General features: G+C 31.2%; 1 protein-coding gene across 1 annotated transcript; it reads left to right on the top strand.

Annotated features, from left to right (window-relative positions):
* Positions 1–230: 230 nt before the first annotated feature.
* LOC145182154 (uncharacterized) lies at positions 231–19,787 on the top strand. Its single transcript, XM_090073558.1, has 49 exons — positions 231–620; positions 2,222–2,791; positions 2,943–3,089; positions 3,175–3,732; positions 3,828–3,977; positions 4,110–4,435; positions 4,578–4,824; positions 5,025–5,062; positions 5,229–5,279; positions 5,408–5,452; positions 5,663–5,752; positions 6,043–6,087; positions 6,212–6,274; positions 6,406–6,486; positions 6,602–6,652; positions 6,787–6,822; positions 6,929–6,964; positions 7,084–7,146; positions 7,381–7,419; positions 7,666–7,815; positions 7,921–7,983; positions 8,068–8,166; positions 8,761–8,820; positions 8,929–9,118; positions 9,331–9,507; positions 9,900–10,204; positions 10,368–10,574; positions 10,765–10,960; positions 11,060–11,245; positions 11,397–11,564; positions 11,880–12,238; positions 12,847–13,306; positions 13,397–13,546; positions 13,631–13,965; positions 14,061–14,304; positions 14,402–14,605; positions 14,792–14,972; positions 15,187–15,358; positions 15,489–15,732; positions 15,902–16,090; positions 16,230–16,346; positions 16,432–16,581; positions 16,694–16,858; positions 17,055–17,294; positions 17,531–17,761; positions 17,924–18,094; positions 18,196–18,538; positions 18,841–19,096; positions 19,198–19,787. Exons 1-49 carry the CDS (start codon positions 542–544, stop codon positions 19,540–19,542), a joined length of 9,072 nt encoding a protein of 3,023 aa, XP_089929684.1. The 5' UTR covers positions 231–541; the 3' UTR covers positions 19,543–19,787.
* The last annotated feature ends 384 nt before the right edge of the window (positions 19,788–20,171 follow it).

Raw genomic sequence — 20,171 nt, 5'->3', positions numbered from 1 at the left:
GTAAAGATGATAATGTTCCTTTGCTTTACCGTCACATTGAAAACAGCAGTGAGCTGCTATAGTACTGCTTTCAATTTAAACCATGTTATTTTTCATTGGAAGTTAACAATTTCCAAAACTTCAAAAAACAAAAGGATTCTTTGAAGGTGAGATCACCGTGATTGATTATGCGCATCAAAAAACTGCGTCAGCTTAAATCTTAATTTAAACAAAGTGCTCAACGATGTTTTAAACGAAAAATGAACGAAAAGATTAAAACGGAAACCGATAGATGATAGACAGTAAGCTGTTTGCTCTCAAATACTCGTCTCCCTGTTTTTATTTTTCTTTGACAATTAAAACAATAAAGGATCGTTTTGTTTTGTTAAATTTCATGACAAATTTTGAGTAATCGAGCTTAAGTAAAAGAACTCTCTCGAGCAAAAAAAACCATTACAGAGATTTCCTTTGAGATGCGGTAAAATATCTTCCACACCAAGAAATAAGAAATATACACGACTTTTGATTAAAGGAAAGAAGAGGACATCGGAGAATTCTTACAATGCAGGTGACTCGCATTGTGCTTCTTTTAATTGCGTTCGCAATAAACTGCGAAGCACAGACTGAAGCACAGCCTGAAGGTATGATATTACCAATATATATATAAAAATTTGAAAACCATCACCGCGAGTTTTTACTCTATAATTCTTTCGTACATTGTTGTTTACAAATTTTAAGTTTTAAAAAAATTATCCTGAAATTATCATCGAATCCGCTAAAAGTAAAAAAGAATGTTTTTTTTCTAACGTGTTTAAATGTAAAAAACGTTTACTATTATATCATTCAACTTTTTAGTGAACTAAAAATAAGAGTTGCACACTATTTTTTCTCTATTTTTTAATCTTTTTTTTTTCTTTCGTTATTTTGATTTTTTGTCAGAAAATAGTCAACTCTTTTATTAAACTACAGCAAAATATTAAAACAACAAAATTTTAAAATCATGTTTTTGATGTACCATAGAAATGAAGATGTAAAAAATAAAGGCTTACTTTTAATTGATTTAGATAAACTAAATATATGTATTTATAGTAAATATTGTATATATATATATATATATATATATATATATATATATATATATATATATATATATATATATATATATATATATATATATATATATATATATATATATATATATATAATAAAACATAAATAAATGTATGATAAAAAAAAAAGAATTAAGATTAACTTTTAACAAAGGTTTTCTTTAAATTGAAATTTTAGACAAGAAATTCCATTCACAAATTTAAGAATTTAAAATATTTTCAAACGAAATATTTGGTTTTTCCCTCTGAAAACGAAACTTTTACTGATTGGTGCATGGCGAGTATTTTTGCATTTTATTCAACGCAATATTTGTTTTATAAGCGCTTGTTAAAAAAATTAAGGTCTTCGGAAATGTTGAAATTGATGTTTAATGCGGATAAACAGTCCCTTTGCGGTAACTACAAAGGCACGAAGAAAATACTTTGATTTAATACTTGGGGGTTGACAAATCACAAATGTTTTCCTTTTAGCGCAGTCGGTTTGTTTTTTTTTTAAAGGAAAAACGCTATCTGTGTTTATTTTTCAATGTTTCTAATATTTCCCTCTTGTTATTTCTTTATTTGTTTGAATTTACTCTTAAAAATGAGCTTAAAGATGAGATTAAAGATGAGATTAAGGATTGGTTAAACAACTTGAGAGTATTTACTTCCCTATATCGTAAAAAATTTTATTAAAACTGTTTTCGCAGTTGTCCACGCCATAACCTAGGGAGCCTTGATATATTCTAGTAATCATATTGGAATTTTTGGGCAATTGCATATTTTCTGTTGTATTTAAAATAATGCAACATTGAGAATAGACAAAAGGACTAGATCTAGTCTTTCCACAATGGAAAACATGTAAATTATGCCTCCACGTGCTCAAAAGGTCAAAGTTCGTTCTTTCACGAAAAAAATTTCTATTAGTTTGAATGAGGAAAAAAAAACTAGGAGCCTTAACACAATCATCAATAAATAAAAATAAACTCTAGCTTTTGTTAGGCTTATTAAATTTCAGAATCAAATTTTGGGGTTTTTATTTCTCTATTTTATTTCATTATTTTATTAGAATTAGTTGAATTAGTCAAGATTAGTTTTTTAAAAGTTTTTACATTCAAACGTGCAGATTTTCTTATTACAATTTTAAATTTTAGAAATCTGTGACGTTCCAGTTGACTTGGTATTTGCATTAGATGCATCTCAAAGCATAACGAAAAAGGGTTTTGACAAAATTAAAGACTTTACAAAATCTATTATTAACAATTTTAAAGTTGATACATTCCACACACATGTTGGGGTACTAAAGTTTAGTGAGGTTGCTGAAGTTGAAATAAAACTTGATGATTCTTTTGACAAACAGGATTTAAATGACAGAATCGATAAAATTTCTTACCCTGGGTATCGAACAGCAACTGATGATGCTCTTCGTGTTGCAAATAAAGATATGTTTTCATTATCTGGTGGTGCAAGACAAGGGGTTGCACAAGTCTTGATATTAGTAAATGATGGAAAATGTACTGTGTGCAATGAAGATGTAGTAACAGCTTCTGCTCTGTTAAAAGCACGAGGAATTACAATTTTTTGTATTGGTATATCAAAAGATATTGATGAAAAAGAATTGCTTTCAATTGCTTCTGAACCTGCAGCAGAGCATTTTTTCTATGTCAACTCAATTGAAGAACTACCAATTTTTATTAGTAAACTTTATAAAAGAACTTGTGAAGGTATTTTACATTGTAGGATAAACTCCAAGATAGTTTTTTAATTTTAATGGATTGTAATTTATGTTTTATATACATTTATAAAAATACAAATAAAATTATATGTATATATATGAAATTTTAATATGGGTCTCTTTTTAAATTCAATTTTCAGCAAAGAAAGGTAAATGTGCTGTACCACTACCGCCTTTTAACTGTAAAACTCAAGATAAAGATAACTGTGTTGGTGATAATGACTGCCCTGGCGTAGATAAATGTTGTTTTAATGGATGTGTAAAACAGTGCAAACCACCTCTTCTAAGTAAGTAAAATTTATGAGTAAAAAACTTTTTACATCTAAAATGAACAATTTAAGTTAATAATTTAAATTTGTTTTGTTTTTGTAGATTGTCTAACTCCAGTAGATGTTGCAATTGCATTTGACTCATCAAGTAGTGTTGGAGAGTCTGCTTATGATGAAATGAAAAAGTTTGCTCATCAAATAGTTGACAGTTTTTCAATTTCCCAGCAAAATGCTCGTTTTGCTGCACTTGTATATGGCAGTAATGCTAGTGTTGAGTTCAATTTTGTTCGTTATGATTCTGATATTGAGATTAAGCAAGCCATTCAAAGTTTACCTTACTTAAAGTCAAATACTCATATTGATAAAGCTTTAGAAGTTGCCAAGTCAGATTTATTTAGCTTGCAAGGAAAAGTTCGATCTCGTCGCCCAATGATTTTGTTAGTATTTTTTGACGGTACTGTGACACGAAGTATGACAGATCTTGAAACTGTATCCCAACCTCTTAAAGATTATGGTGTAAAAATTATTGCTATAGGTGTTGGGCCTGAAGTTAACCGATATCAGCTAAGAAAGATTGCTGAGGATAATGCTATTTTTTCTGGTAACAGTTTTCAAGATCTTGTTCCGTTATTGTATTCTGTTGCTGAGCAGTCATGCAATGGTAAGCAACTTTTAAGTTCTGTTTTTTTTTTTTTTTTTCCCTAAATAACTCTTTAGAAGAAGTTTGATTATTTGAAAAGAAAAAAAATTCTCTAGGAAAGCCAGGTAAATGCAATTCTGCTGAATCAGAAGACCCAGATCTTTGTGCTGGAGTTATTGATGAATGTAGCAATGATTTTGATTGTTTTGGAGAATCTAAATGCTGCAAAAAAGGATGCAAGAAAAGTTGCATTCCTAAAGCTGGAGGTAATTCTTTTTAAAATGATTTTAGTTTTGTTAACTTTAGTACAAATAGTTAAAGTAGTAATTATTTTTCTAATTAATATGAAGCTTTAAAATGTAATCTTTATCAATTTTCAATTTCTAAAAACTTGTTAGTGTGTCCGCGTAAAGTTGATGTTGCATTTGCCCTCCACCTAAACATGGATGCAGAGGACTTTGAAATTGCACAGTTTTTTCTCAAGTCTGCTATTGATAGGTTTAACATCAATAAAAATGGTGCCCATGCTGCTCTATTAACTTTTGGTCCAAAAACAGATGTTGTTTTTGACTTTAAATCTGGACAAACATCTAATGCTGATTTGAAATTCCACATTGATAATGTAAAGTTTAACAAAGGAAAAGGTGAACTGACAGATGTTTTTGGGAAATTATGTGATGCTATTTTTTGTGTGGCAGGTGGGACAAGAGACGAAGTTCCTAAGGTATAGAGTTTTTACATAAATTTGGTTTTGTTTTTTTTTTTCAACATCTAATTAACATTCTTAAAATGGTACGATTTTCAAAACTAATTTTTTTTTTTTATATAACTTTTTTATATGATTTTAACTAATATATTTTTTACAGTTGGTTTTCTTGGTTGTTGGGGAAATTGCTTCAGGTAACCAAAATGAGTTAGAACAACGTATTCAGACTTTACGATCTCGTGGCGTTGATGTTGTTGTTTTGGCTATTGGCCATAATGTTAACCTCCAACTGCTTCAATCCCTGACTAGTAATGATCAATTTTCTGAAAATCGTGTTTGGCTATCAAGAGAATATATTGATACTGTCCAATATGTTCAAGATGTTGCTGACTTTGCTTGTGGAGAAGGTTACATTGTTAATTTCTTTAAGTAGATGAATCTTATATTTTATTTATTATGTGATGAATAATCTTGTTCAAACTTTTTTCTTTACTTAAATAGTAGTTAGTTTTTTTTACTATATACTCTTTTACTTTTTTTTACTTTTTATCAATATGATATTGTTTTTTACTTTTCATAAAGTAAATAAAAAATATTTACTTTTAAGCTGGTGAGCTTCCTCCTATTGGTCCTCTGGTGGAAAAGGTAATTTTCATTAATCCTGACTAATTTTACTTGTTCATATTTAGCTAATCCTTGGTTGATTTTTTTTTTTTTTCCTTTTTTTTCTTTTTTTTTTCCCTTTTTTTATACCTGTTTGTTACTCTCCAAAAGCTTCTACAATAGTCTAAAGTATTCTTCATGGTTTTAGAGCTGTGGTGGCCAACCAAATGTTTGCTACAGAGGTCCCAAAGGATCAAGGGTAAGTTTTTTTGCTGCTCTTATGCTAATGGTCTTTTTTTTGGAAAATAGAATTGAATTTTTTTGTCTAATTTAGAAAACTATGATAAAAGTATATAAACATAATTTTTTAATAAATTTTTTTTAAAGGGTCGACCAGGACCAGTAGGACCACGTGGAGAGCCTGGAATATTGGTTTGTAATAACTGAAAAAACTCTTTTATATACCATTTTACCTAAATTTTTTAGCACATTTAAGATCTATAAAATTTTGGATTTTAGTTTTACTTGCACTTGGTCATTTTGTTTTTTACTTACCAATTCTTGATTATTTTTTTACTTTTTAAACTTACCAATTGTTGATTATTGGTAATTTATTTAATAATGTTATTACATACCTTTCAGGGACCAAGTGGTTTACCAGGAATTGATGGACCTAAGGGTGCCAAAGGAACAGATGGAGTTATGGGATCAAAAGGTTATCGAGGAGAACCTGTAAGTGCTTTAATACTATTGCAGTTTGTTAATTCCTGTCATATTTTGGGACGTTTTTTCACGTTTTTTGAAACAAAAAAACTACAATGGGAATAGAGCGTTACTTTCAAAGAACCAGAAAAATTTCTAATGAAAGTTTCTGTTCAAGAATGTTGATAAAATCATATAAATCTTATGTTACTTTCTGTAAAGTTAGTACTAAAAAAAATTTAAATTAGTTTTATTTTATTTTATTAAATGTATTTATTTTTACACACTCTTTGATTAAATGGTCAAATTTCTACTTTTAGGGTCTGGATGGTTTTCCTGGATTTCCTGGTTATGATGGAATTCCTGTAAGAATAACTTGTAGTTTTTACTCTTTGATGAGCTCTTGCTGTTTACATTTTGTTTTGTATTATTTTTTTTATTTAAGTACAATTTGAAATTAAATTAAAAACGTAATTTACTTTTTAAAAGGGAGTTCCTGGAATTGAGGGAAGAATGGGAATAGATGGCGATTGTGGTTTCCCAGGATTATCTGTAAAACATTCCTATTTCATTTTTATGACAAAATGTTTACACTTAAGGAAAAGCAAACTTTTATTTTATATTTGATTTTTTGTATTTTTTGATATCTGCTTTACATAACAAATCAAATAAAAATGTTATAGGGAGAAGCTGGCTCCCCTGGACTGGATGGTTTTGGTGGCCCTCCTGGAAGACCTGGTCCAACTGGCAAAAAAGGACAAAAGGTTTTTTTATAATTTGAATGATGGTTAAAAAGTAATTGTAGCTCTTTGTTGTAGTAGTCCTTTTTTTGTTTGTTTGTTAATTGTTCTTTTGAGATTTTTAAATTTTTTTCTTCAGGGAATGCCTACTCCTGATGATCCTAATTTGGTCATTTTTCCTGGAGAACCTGTAAGTTTTTTTTTTCTTTGTTTCTGGAGGACCTGTAGGTTTTTTGTTTTTTTTTTCTCTCTTATTTTCTAATTCTCATTTGAAGTTACACCCATTACACCACATACTAGTTTAACCCGAAAAATTTAATTTAGGGCGATAGTGGTGAAGCTGGTCCTGTTGGATTCAAGGTAATCTTTTTTGTCTTCTTTATCAAAATAAAAGACACAAAGTAAATAATGATTATTTTACAATAGTGTGTAGTTGTAATAATATGCACATATCTTGATTATGTAGGGAATTCGTGGTACTGATGGTCCTAAAGGAGACATGGTTTGTTATAAATTTTTTGTATCCTATCATGAAATATTCAAATTATTAAGCATTTTTAAAATTATTTGGCTTTTTTTTTAAACAAATTTGGATGAAATAAGTTTTTTTTTTTGTTTAAGGGAGAAAATGGATCCGATGGTGTGCAAGGTTTAAAAGGAGAGGAAGGTGAAATGGGAGAAACGGTCAGTTTTTAGTTTGCTTGGATTATTATTAGCAATGGCAATCTAATTTTTAGTTTTGATCTGATGCATAATAGCTTTCATTTATTTATTAAAAAAAAAGAGCAAAAGATACTCTTAGATCTTTTGGGTCATCATCATTAACAACATTTTTAACATATGCATTTTTACATATATACCTTTAACATATTTTTTTAATATAATTTTTTTAATATATATTTTTATTAAATTTTTTAGGGCAACTTAATAAATGTGAAAGGACAAAAAGGTTACAGGGTAAAAAATTTTTACATTTACTGTAAATTAGTAATTACTGTAAATAATTATTAGAAAGTTATTTATAATTACCATTAATTATAAATATTGATTATTAACTAATTATAACTAAATATTAGTTAATTATAATATAACTTGTAATTATTATTAGTTTGATAATAATTATTTTATTAAAGAATTCTTATTTTCAATTTTCAGTGAAATTTAAATTATTTTATTCCTTAGTTTTGTTTGCTATTTTCATAGGGATCCCCTGGTCCAGCTGGCCCATTGTTTGAAGCAGGAACCATGACAGACAATGAAGGAATGGCTGGTGAAGTAGGCACTGGAGGACCGAAAGGGGAAAAAGGTGATCCTGGGGATCGAGGTGAATCTTCTGAAGAAACTGGCAGAAAGGTTGTTTTTTAACACTTCTTGTTGCATTTTGTTTATGCTCTTTTTTAGTTGCACGTGCTTAAGTTTTTGTTTTTTTTCTAAATAGTTATCTATATTTATATACAGGGTCAGCAAGGAGAACAGGGTGCTCAAGGGGAGATAGGCTCACCTGGTCCAGCCGGTCCAAAAGTAACATAATTTTCTAAACTACCTAAGATAATTTTTTTTTCTCTTAAAAGTGAAATTAGTTTTTAACTGTTATAATTTATTTAGGGTTTAAAAGGGGTTAAAGGAGAAACAGGTAGGGAAGGAAAAGTTGGTGAAAAGGGAGAAAAAGGACAAGATGGAAGAGCAGGTGAAAAAGGACCCGAGGTAAGTTAAATCCATTGAATTTTAAAAATTGTTATGTACTATTTAAGTATAGATGTTAGAAAGACTTTTGAAATAAATTGAATTATTATTTATATATGTAAGCATTAAAATTTATGAGTTTCAATTTCAAAAATAGTGCTTTTAAAATCACATAATTTTATTCTAACCATAGAAAATATTGTGAAATATTTGTAATTTTAACTTTTTTTTTTTGTTTTTTGACTTTTTTTCTCTTCTTTACTAATCCATATAACTAATAGTAATATGGATTTAAGAAGAGTTTTTTGTTCATCATATTTTGATGTTTTGTTGTTATACCTCGCTTACTACCCGAATTTGTGTTAAAATCAATCAAAATAACCCTTCAAAAGTATTGTTAAGTGTTCAATTACATGTTGAACTTATTTTTTAAAAGTGGCAAAACAAATCTCATGTATGAATGTAAATTTGCTATACAAAATGTATTTGCTGTTCAATTTAAAAAAATTGTTATAGAAATTTGTGTTTTATGTGTTAATATTAATAGAAAAACCAAAAGCAGATTCTTGTTGCTGATTAAATGATTAGTTTTTTAAATACCTTTTCAAAATTCAGGGTGAAAAAGGAGAGGTAGGGGATAAAGGTAAACCTGGCCCGCAAGGACTTGATGGAGAGGTATGATGATAAGTAATTTTTTGAATTCTTATTTTGTAACAATTACAATTGAAAATGAAATTGTATTTATTTTGATAATAAATAATTTTTTTACCATTGTTTTTAAAGCTTGTCCCTGGACAAAAAGGCCTTCCTGGGCAAAATAATGATGAAATTGGAATTCCAGGTCGTGAAGGTCCTGCAGGTGAGCAAGGTCCTCCTGGAGTAAAAGGTCAACCTGGTCCCTCACAGCCGGGAACTGCTGGGGACCGTGGTTCTGTTGGGCCTAGAGGAACAAGAGGTTCAAGTGGAACTGCAGGTAAATATTCTTTACAAATTTTGGTACAAAAGTTTTCTTTTAAAGAGGTTTATGAATGACTTAAGTTATAAGCTTTTTAAGTAAATATATAAATTACATGTAAATATATAAATATATATATAAATTTGTATGAGTTTTTCAATCCATTTAACCTTTTTTTTTTAATTTTAATTTTTTTTTTTTTAATTAGTAAATGTTTTATGATAACTCAGGAACTCAAGGTCCCCAAGGTGATACAGGACCAGATGGTGCAAAAGGAATCCAAGGTCCAAGAGGAGATGAAGGTCGAAATGGAGAATTAATTGCTGGTAAACCTGGCATGATAGGCCCTCCAGGACAAAAAGGTGTGCAAGGACCAACTGGTGATACTGGTAGTGAAGGAGCTAAAGGTGATTTTTATAATTTTTTAAAATAAATATGTAAATAATTTTTAGTCAATAAACCCTAATTTATCAATTTATTTTATAGTCAATTTATAACAGTTTACTTATTTCAAGCTTTTTCAATTTTTCTTCCAGGTATTTACAAGATACTTGTCCAAAATCAGTTTTCTGAACTCAATCTCTTTATGCTGCATCTTAAAAAATACTTAACTAATCTTGTTAAAATTTATAACAATTAATATTTGAAATGTTTCTTTAATTGCAGAAGAATATTTTAAAATAAATTGTGTATGTTTATATCACAAGAGTACGAACAAAGCAGCCAAACTTTGCTTGTACCATTTTCTAATACATCAAAAAAAAAAAAAACTATGAACTCTTTTTTTTGTACTTCATAGGAGAACTCTCTGTTTTGGTTTGCTCTGAAGGAAAATGCCCAAAAGGGGAAAAAGGTGTTCGCGGTCCACAAGGTAATGTAGGTCTTGAAGGGCCTCCTGGAATAAATGGATCACAAGGGCCAAAAGGCTTCAAAGGTGGTCCATGTCCACTATGTCCTCCTGGTGATCAAGGACCATCTGGTGAAACTGGCTCCCCTGGTAGAATAGGTAAAGTTGGAGAAAAAGGTGACCAAGGAGACCTTGGAGATAGTGGTAAAAAAGGAAAACGAGGTGCACCTGGAGCTATTGGAAAACAAGGACCCAGAGTTAGTTAAAATATCTTTCTAATTTCTTAAATTTTTAAAGAATATTTGATACAAATATTCTTTAAATCTTTTACTCTCACAGTTATCATTGTTTTTTCAAATTATGATACTTAATATGATAGTTATAATCATTTAGGTTTTTCACATGCTAAGTATTTTATAGGGTAAACCAGGAGTACAAGGAGCTCCTGGTGCAATAGGAGATAAGGGAGATACTGGTCCTGGAACAAGTGTGGCCCCGAAAGGTGAACAAGGGCTAAGTGGTGCTGATGGAAAACCTGGTGATCGTGGACCTCCTGGTGAAAAAGGGGTTAAAGGATTTAAAGGTCAAGCAGGAGCAACAGGGAAAAGAGGAAGTGATGGGAAAAAAGTATGTTTGAAAATCAAATTTAGGTTTATTTTATAAAAGAAGCATTTTACTTTTTTCATTTTATTTTTTTTTTAAAAATATTTTAAAGTATTTGTGAATAAGGTTTTAGAATTTAAAAAATAGAAAAAAAATTTTCTATAAAATAAGCAATTTTATTCTCTAATTGTCTTTTGAAATTGATTTTTTTCAGGGTGCCATTGGTTTAACAGGTGAATCTGGATTAGATGGTGCACGTGGATTACCTGGAAGTCCTGGTGACATAGGTGATGGGGAAATAGGAATGACTGGGGAGAAAGGAAATGATGGGCGCATTGGAGATCAAGGATCTATTGGCGATTCAGGTCCAGATGGAGTAGTTGGAGAACCAGGAGCCGGCCCAACAGAAGGTTGAAATAGTTTTCTTTGATTTAATTATCCAATTAAATTATCCAAGTAATATAAGTGACTAAATGACTAATAATGATTGTATTTGTATTTAACTTTAGAAGAATTAATAGAGTTAAGGAAAAAGATAGCTGGAGAAAAAGGAGTTAAAGGTGATCAGGGCCAGCAGGGTTTAAGTGGGCCAGTAGGGGAAACTGGACCCAGAGGCCCGCGTGGATTGAAAGGGACACAAGGTTCTGAAGGCCCCAAAGGTTATGGGGGCATTCCTGGTGATAAAGGAGACCCTGGTATGAAACTTAACTTCTGATATTTCAAATAAAATTTACAGTTATAAATATTTCCCTAAAATTTTTACATTGAATATTTTCTTAAAATACTTGTACATTCTTTTCACTTAAAAAATATGGAATTTTCTAATTATCACATTTTAAAAATTAGGTAAAAATGGTGATGATGGTAATCCAGGATTCCCAGGGTTCCCTGGCTCTCCTGGTAGAAGAGGTGACTCTGGGGAAAATGGTCTACCAGGTGCTGATGGAATTACCGAGCGTGGAGAAAAAGGAAAAGAAGGAGAACCAGGATTGCCAGGAAAGATAGGTGTAGATGGTGAGTTATATTAACTGTTTGTGCAAAAGTTTATTTTAGAAAAAGAGTAACTAATGTTTAATTCTTGTCATGATAGATTTCTATAAGCAGTTAAGTTAAATGATAATAGCGTGATGAGGAGATCAAGGCATCTTTTATCAATATTTTGATATTATTATAATTCTACCTTCACTTTTAACTGCTTTCTAATCATTTGTTCTGATGAGAATAAAAATAAATGATGAGAAAAATAAAACAAATGTCCAATCTGCTTTTTTTTCTTTTAATTTTTGTATGCAATCTTTATGCATAATGTTGTTTTTCTCTTCTTTTAAGCAATACCAGCACCAGGATGTTTCACATTTGGTGACCCTACTGATATTGCTTTTATACTTGACTCATCAAGTAGTGTAACAAGTAATGACTTTAATCGTCAGAAAGATTTTGTTAAAACCATTCTTACTCAATTTCCCGTTGGACCTGAGCTAACTCAAGCAGGAATAATTAAATACGGACTTGATGCTAGCATAGAAATTAGCTTTGGAGATTTCTTTACTGAGTTAGATTTGTTTAATGCAATTAACAAAATTAGTCATACAAAAGCAGATAAGTCTCGTTTGGACCTTGCTTTGAAGATGGCTCATGACCAGTTATTTGCACCTGCTCGAGGAGCCCGTGGTGATCACATTGAAAAGGTAACAACTTTTTAGACAATCCCCAACACTGGCCATATTTCAATCCAACTCTTACACATAATGAGTTGTGTGGTTGCTTAGTTATTTCAAAATTTAAGGTTGTTTTAACAAGTTTTAAATTCTATTTTTGGTGACCATGTTGCATGACTCAGTTACTACTTTTGTAGTTAAACACCAATAATTAGCAACAACAAATAAAGAATAAAGATATATTTTTTATGCCCCCTCAAAATAAATAAAATAATTCAAATTTTTTTAAAAAATTTGAATTATCTTATGTATTTTAAGGGGGGTATAAAAAATGTCAGTTTGTAAACCTTTTATCCTCTTTCATCCATTTTTTTTAAGTTTAATGTTTATATATAAAACTTTCATCAAATTTTTTTTTTTTTCTTTTTCTTATTTTTAAAAACAGTTTTAATTAAATTTCATATAAATAATTTCTAACTTTTATAAAAATAACTTTTATCTAACTTTTATTTTAATTTTGTTCAAAGTAACACAAATTCACTTATAAATTTGAGAAAATGTTATTCATGACCCAAATGATTTTGTTGAAGGTGCCACTTAAAGAGGTACCACATAAGTAAATTATTCTGTTTATCTAGGCTATTGTTATTCTTGGTGATGGATATATAAGTGGTGGAGATATCAGATCAAGAGTTCTTATTGAAAGTGCTAAAACAGAAGCTGCTAAGTTAAGAGAACTTGGAGTTCTGATATTTGCAATTGGTGTTGGTGCTGAACCTAATAAGTTTCTGCTTCAAAATTTTGTATCTCAACCACAATACTATTTAACTATCAGTAATTATAGCCAGCTTGTCTCAAAAATTGGTGATTTTCAGGCTCAAATTTCGTCATCGTGTTTGACTCCTGGTGAACCAGGTCGAGATGGTACTCCTGGAAAAAAAGGTCTGCGTGGGGAGAATGGTACACAAGGTGAAGATGGTGATTCACCAAGAGGTTTACAAGGACCAAAAGGTGTTAAAGGAGAAAAAGGAAATTCTGGTGTTGGAATTAAAGGACAACCTGGAGCAGATGGGCCGGTTGGACCTCGTGGAGAAAATGGTATTGTGTTTTTTTAGCATCCTTCTTGTAAAAAGATCATTGTAAAATTACAAGTATTTTTTTTCTATTGCTTTCATACTATTTGTTTAGGAATTCCTGGTAAAGATGGTTTAAGTATTGATGGTGCATCAGGTCTTAAAGGTGCTCGTGGAGATCCTGGTGATAGTGTAAAAGGTGTTAAAGGAGCACCTGGTAAAGTTGGGGATGTAGGTTTACCTGGAGCTGACACTAAACAAATATGTAGGTGTTTTTTAAAATTTATTACTTTATTAATGTTTTTATTTCCTAATATTTTACTTTTTATTTATTTTTTTTTTTTTTTAGTATGTGACAAGGTTTTGCAGACAGACATTCTATTCCTCTTGGATTCATCAGGAAGTGTAGGCCTTGAGAACTTTGATAAGATGAAAGATTTTGTTAAAAGCATCATCGTCAAATTTGATGTAGATAATCAGATGTCACGAGTTGGTATTTTAACATTTGATTCTGATGCTGAAATACTCATACAATTATCAGATCATAACTCTTTAAAAAAATTACTAAATGATGTTGATAACATACGCTATTCTGAAGGAACCGAAACTCGTATTGATAAAGCACTAAGTAAAGCAATGGAAGCATTTTCTGAACGAAATGGAGGTCGAGCTGATGCAAACAAGGTAAATAAAATAGTTAAGTATTCATAAGCAATAATGTGAAAGCGATTTTGATAAAACGTTGCTGAAAATATATTACCTTTAATTATTTATTTCAGGCACTTGTATTATTAGCAGATGGTCAGCAGTCTTTTACTAATGATTCAGTGGCTTTAGAAGATGCAATCCAGCCATTAATAGGTGCGAATGTTCTACGTTATGTTATTGGTATTGGACGTGAGGTAGACTTAGAAGAACTTAAAATTGTGGCGAGTAGCAGAGTTAACTATGCAGAGAATTTTGACGAGCTAAAGTTGAAAATTGAAGACCAAATAAGCTACATTGCTATGCGTGGGTGTCAAGGTGAATGATTTTTAAGTTTGATTGGAATTTTTTTTACAGGGATTATAGATAAATCTAAATTTAGTATAGTAATTTAACTAAAATAAGTTATTTTAAGGTCCTCCTGGTCAACCTGGTAAAGATGGTGCTCCAGGACAGGACGGAAAACCTGGTGCAGATGGACCTGCAGGACCAAGCCCTCGTGGTGAACAAGGATCTCCTGGGTTAAAAGGAAAGAAAGGCAGTCAAGGAGAAGCAGTTGGAGATGGGGCTCAAGGTGACAAAGGTGATCCTGGTGATGAAGGTCCATCAGGTTTTCCAGGTGATAACTTTATTGCAAAACTTTATTTAATATGTTTTGATTTAACAGAACAATGATATGTTTGATAAGTTAAAAATGTACTTGTGTATGTATATATATATTTTGTATATTATCTATATCTTCACACTAAGCATAGCTATATGATTTATTGTATGAATAACATTGTTTTGCATGATATGATTTTAGGATGTACTAACGACATAGGAGAGTTGGAAGAAATTCCAACTGATTTGGCTTTTGCACTTGATGCATCTGCTTCATTGTTTGAAGATGGTTTTCAAAAGGAAAAGGATTTTATCAAAAATGTTCTTGATCAAATTGGTTCTCTCTCCAGCTCTGGTATCCGAGTTGGTGTTATTACTTACAGGCATGTAGAAAATGTTTATCTATTATTATTATAATGATTATGTAATATTATAATGAGTGAATTATAATGAATTATAATGATTATTTGAAAATAGTTTTAATTAAACTAACTTTTTGGCATAAAAATAAAATAATATATTTGGGAATTTTAGTTTTTAGCTCTTTTAAATGTTATTTTTAGGCCTTTTGTAATATTTTATTGAAAATTTTTTTAGTGATGATGCTACCATAAGAATTCCATTTGATTATTCCTTTAACAAAGAGGCAGTTAAAAAAGAAATTGATCGTATTCCATATGATAGCAAGTCAACAAGAATAGATTTAGGGTTGGAAAAGGCAAAAGAATTGTTTCTTGAAAAGAACGGTGGAAGAGGAAGCTCCAAGAAAGTAAGATAGATTTTGTCTCTTGTTTAAAGTTATTAACATTTTGTAAATAGTGTAAATTTTTTATTGAAAATTCAAAGTTCATTTAAAGTTAACATCAAACTGATTGCTTTAATGTTTTAAACATCATTAGGTCCTAATATTGCTTGCTGATGGTCAGCAAACATATGTTCCAGATGGTAAGGACCCAGCTGACTATGCAAAAGAACTAGCTGCATATGGAGTTGACATATTTGCGATTGGTATTGGAGATGAAATTAATGAAGTTGATTTGAAGGAATTGATCTCAAAGCCTCAACATATTTTCCTTTCGGCTGATATAAATAGCTTGATAAGTGACTTAAGCAAGGATATTTCAACTGCGCTTTCTTGTGAAGGTTCATTTTTATGGTCTTACTGTTAATGCTATTATTATCTTTAACTTTTTTAAATTTTTTAGTTTTTGTGCTATTATTTGTTTTATATTGAGAATGCAAAACCATAATTAAATATTCGTAGTAAATTTTTTTAAGTATTTGAGGTTTATGTTATTTCATATTTCCTTAGGTGGTCCTCGTGGTCCTGTCGGTCAAACTGGAGATGATGGTCCTCCTGGTAGCATAGGTCCTAAAGGTGAGACTGGGAAAAAAGGTTTGAAAGGTGATCAGGGAGATCCAGGACTTGGGCCCAAAGGTGATAAAGGAGAAAGAGGATTAGTTGGCAAACAAGGAGATGTAGGAGAAAAAGGATTTAGAGGTTTTTATGATATTTTTAACACTTTTTATAATTTTTATCTATAATGTTTTATCTAGTTTTAAATTGAATAAAAGAAAAGCTTAAGTTAGATAATATTTAATTTAAAAAAATATTTAAGTAATTCTTAAACATTTTTAAGGACTTGTTGGACCTAATGGTGCTCCAGGCCTGCGCGGACTGAAGGGATTTCCAGGACCAAAAGGTCCTCAAGGAGACCCTGGTTTTCCGGGATTAGATGGTAACAAAGGACAACAAGGTTAGCTTTCAGTGTTTTTTAAAATTATTAGCACAAACAAATATTTTCTATATCTCTTTTTTATATTTTACACTCCACTTTTTAGGTCCAATTGGGTTGAAAGGTTCTAAGGGTAATTCAGCAGATAAGGTTGGAGCACCAGGACCTGTAGGTGATAAAGGAGAGCCTGGCCTTGTTGGTGATGCAGGTGAACTACCCCCTGGTTCAGTGATTGGAGATCTTGATGGGCAAAGAGGTAAACAAATTAACAATAAGTTTTGCTGCTGAATTTTTAAGAAAGTTTTTCATTTTAAGAAAGTTTTTCATAAGAAGAAGTCTGTTTTAAATATTTAAACTGTTTTCTTTAGGTCCTGTTGGGCCAAAAGGTGAGGTAGGTGGCCCAGGAAGACCTGGTAAAGTTTTAATTGCACCAGGTCCAATTGGTTTATATGGTCCAAAAGGTGATAAAGGAGAATCTGGTTTGTTTGGAAATGCTGGAGAAGAAGGACAACCTGGAAGAAAGGGCACAAAAGGTGCTTTTTTAAAATTTTTTTTCCTTCATTTTTTCATAAAATTAAAAAAAGTTTTTTTAAACTTTTATTATGGTTTTATAAAATATATCTTATGTATATTATATTTTATTATATTTTATTATATTTTATTAGTCTTTGAATTTTAAATTTTAGTTTGTTTAATGGTTTAAAATTCAATTCATTTAATGATCTATAGGAGAACAAGGTGATGTTGGACGAACTGGACAGTTGGGAGAGGATGGACCCACTGGAAAAAAAGGAGAATCTGGAGAAAAAGGTGAAGAAGGTGATGAAGGTATTGGTCAGAAAGGTGAACCAGGCGAGTTAGGTAAATCTGGTGAGAAGGGTGAACAAGGACCACAAGGAGATGAGGGTTTTATTGGTTTCTTTGGAATGCCTGGGCAAAAAGGAGACAGGGGAGAAGAAGGACCTCCTGGTGGGTTTATGTTTGCTATATAACCAATTAATAAACAATAAAACTTGTTTTAGAACGTTTTACTGAGTATTTTTTCTACGATAGCGTTGGCTTTTTCTTTCCTAAATTGCTTTTTTTTTTATTTATAATCAATAATTTTATTTAAAATTTACAATTTTATATGATGCCAGCTTTTCTTATTTTGTAGTCTGAAACAAACTTCTGTATTTTTTTTGTTAATTGTTGTAACTAAACAGGAAAGCAACAAGCACAAGATGAAACAGTTCGCTCTAGAGCTCCAAAAGGTATCAGAGGGGAGAAGGGTTATCCTGGGGAGTTTGGAGAGCAAGGACAAACTGGAGAACCAGGAATAGCCACTGGAGCTCAAGGTCAAAGAGGTGAAAAAGGTCTTGACGGTCCAAAAGGTGAACCAGGTGATAGAGGAGAACAAGGAAATGAAGGGCTTAAAGGATTCCCAGGCAGACAAGGCAATTATCTTTATTTCTAAATTTCTGCTGATTATTTGAACTTGTATTTTTATAGTTTTACAAACATTCCACTTTTTTTATTATTATTATTTTTAAAATTTTTCTAATTTCTTCTAATTTTTTTTAAACTTTTTATAAATTTTAAAAAAATTAAATTTATAGGACCAAAGGGTAAAACTGGAGATAGTGGTGCACCAGGTGAACAAGGACCAGCTGGGCCAGAAGGTTTAATAGGTGAAAGAATTGGAGGATCAGAGAAGGGAGACATTGGAAATATTGGCCTAATTGGTCTTAAAGGAAGAAAAGGTGTAAAAGGACAGAGGGGTGAAGAAGGTATTTTTTGTAATTTAATTTCTCTAGAAAAGAAACTAATAGGTATTTTTATGCTAAATTTGGACTACTTTTTTTTTCTTTTTTTTTTTTTTTTTTTACAGGTATTAAAGGAAATATAGGACCTCAAGGAACAAAAGGAATTAGAGGTAGTCCAGGTTTTGCAGGCCTTCAAGGAGATCCTGGTCCACTTGGACCAGATGGAAAAAAAGGTCAAGCAGGAGATAAAGGTGTGGCAGGTGAAACTGGTTTTCCTGGACCTCCTGGACCAAGTGGTATTGCTGAAGGATTCTACATAGTTCGTCATTCATTAAGCAGTTCCATTCCAAAGTGCCCTCGAAATTATAAAATGTTATGGAGTGGTTATTCCCTTATGTACACAGTAGGCAATGGTCAAGCACATGGTCAAGATCTTGGTTCAGCTGGTTCATGTTTAAAATCATTTAGGTAAATGATCAAGTTTATAATTATTTTTTCTTTGAAGGTTGTATGAGGCATGATTTTTTAAAGATTACCAGATAAAGATATCGAGTTAATTTGAAGTAGCAATTGTTTCTGTATTAGTTCTATAAGTGTTATATTTTACGCAATATAATTTGAATGTAGAGTGCCCTCACAAATGTATCCTGAACCCGAACTATGAAATTTTTAAAAATTTCAAAGTTCGTTGTCGATCCGAAGTTTTTTTTTTTTTTTCCTTGGTTTTATTTCGGCTTTGCTTTTGCTAATATTTAACTTCAATATTTCAGCACCTTGCCTTTCTTGTTCTGTGGTATAAGCGGCAGATGTAAATACGCATCAAGAAACGACTTTGTTTATTGGCTCTCAGGAACTGAAAGTGCGCCTGACTCTCCTGTAAGTAACTCAGCTATAGAGCCCTACATCAGTCGGTGTGCAGTGTGTGAGGCACCTTCTACGCATATTGCTGTTCACAGTCAAGACGTATACAGACCTGATTGCCCTATGCAATGGGAACCGTTATGGGACGGCTACAGCTTTTTAATGGTAACTGTCAAAAGAGAACTAACATATTTATATAATTTCTTACTACGATTTTTCTAATGTGTTTATCATTGGTTTTTGTAGCGCTTCTAAAATTCTTTTAGGTGGGTGCTGCAGGTAACACGGGAGCTGGTCAATCACTTTCTTCTTCTGGATCGTGTTTAGAGTTATTCCGTCCCAAACCTCTAATTGAGTGTCAAGGATCAGGCGGAACATGTAATTTCTTCGCAGACAAGTATAGTTTCTGGTTGAAAACTATCGATCCTAAAAACCAGTTCCAGACGGAACCGATGGTTATTTTATCTGAATCTAAAGGCGACGCATTGAATTCACGAGTGTCAACTTGCCAAGTATGCATTCGTACTACAGGAGATAGTAGTAAAAATATTGTTGAACCGCAAAATGGACGATTTGCCAGAAACGTCGACAGTAAAAAAAAAAAAAAGTAATTAGGTATTTGAACCAGAGTTCATAAATTTCAAAATATTTTTTTTTAGATATTTCGCTTTTATATCGGCATACAAAAAATGATGCTAAGTTCATCTTTTCACTGTTGCTTGTAATAATTTATTTTTTTAAAAGTCGGTTTTTTAATAAAAGTGGAAACCCAAACGGCGCTTTTTCATTTTATAACAGTTTTTTTTATATATATATAACATTCTTATTTCAAAATTAAATCATACGTTTATGCTTATTTGTTTATTGTTTTTTTTGTTTTTTTTAAATCATACACTTTATATTTGCTTTTTTTTTTAATCGCATAATTAAGAATTTTAAAATCAGCTACTCGAAAACTAGAATGAAAGCAGTATATTACAAGTGCTTTGGTCTCTTTTCATACATTTATGACGTATGCATAGTTAGTTATAATACCGTGATTGCATACGTTGAATCGTAAATTTCCGAACGTTCAGCGCTTTTCTTCATACCCAGTAAACACGCTTTAGTTAGTCCAACTGACGGGCCAGTATTGGCTATAGTTGGCTAACTGTTGGCATTTCTTGCCAACCATTAACCGACTGTGTACCGCGTGTTTTTGAATCGTTAAAGTTTCCCGTAAGTTTTATGAACGTATTTT

Source organism: Hydra viridissima, unplaced genomic scaffold (assembly GCF_058129835.1).
Source record: "Hydra viridissima isolate aposymbiotic clone 2 unplaced genomic scaffold, HvirCarnegie_v1 scaffold_16, whole genome shotgun sequence".
Lineage (NCBI taxonomy): Eukaryota > Metazoa > Cnidaria > Hydrozoa > Anthoathecata > Hydridae > Hydra > Hydra viridissima.
The sequence above is the reverse complement of the archived record's forward strand: the minus strand, read 5'-3'. Positions and strand labels throughout refer to the sequence as shown.

What these genes read in the sequence shown, in the direction of transcription:
- LOC145182154 (XM_090073558.1), top strand. Translation starts at nt 542, where the DNA reads ATGCAGGTGACTCGCATTGTGCTTCTTTTAATTGCGTTCGCAATAAAC. An exon ending in TGCTATGCGTGGGTGTCAAG is followed by an intron (nt 14,305 to 14,401) that starts GTGAATGATTTT and finishes AGTTATTTTAAG; the next exon opens with GTCCTCCTGGTCAACCTGGT. An exon ending in TCATGTTTAAAATCATTTAG is followed by an intron (nt 18,539 to 18,840) that starts GTAAATGATCAA and finishes TCAATATTTCAG; the next exon opens with CACCTTGCCTTTCTTGTTCT.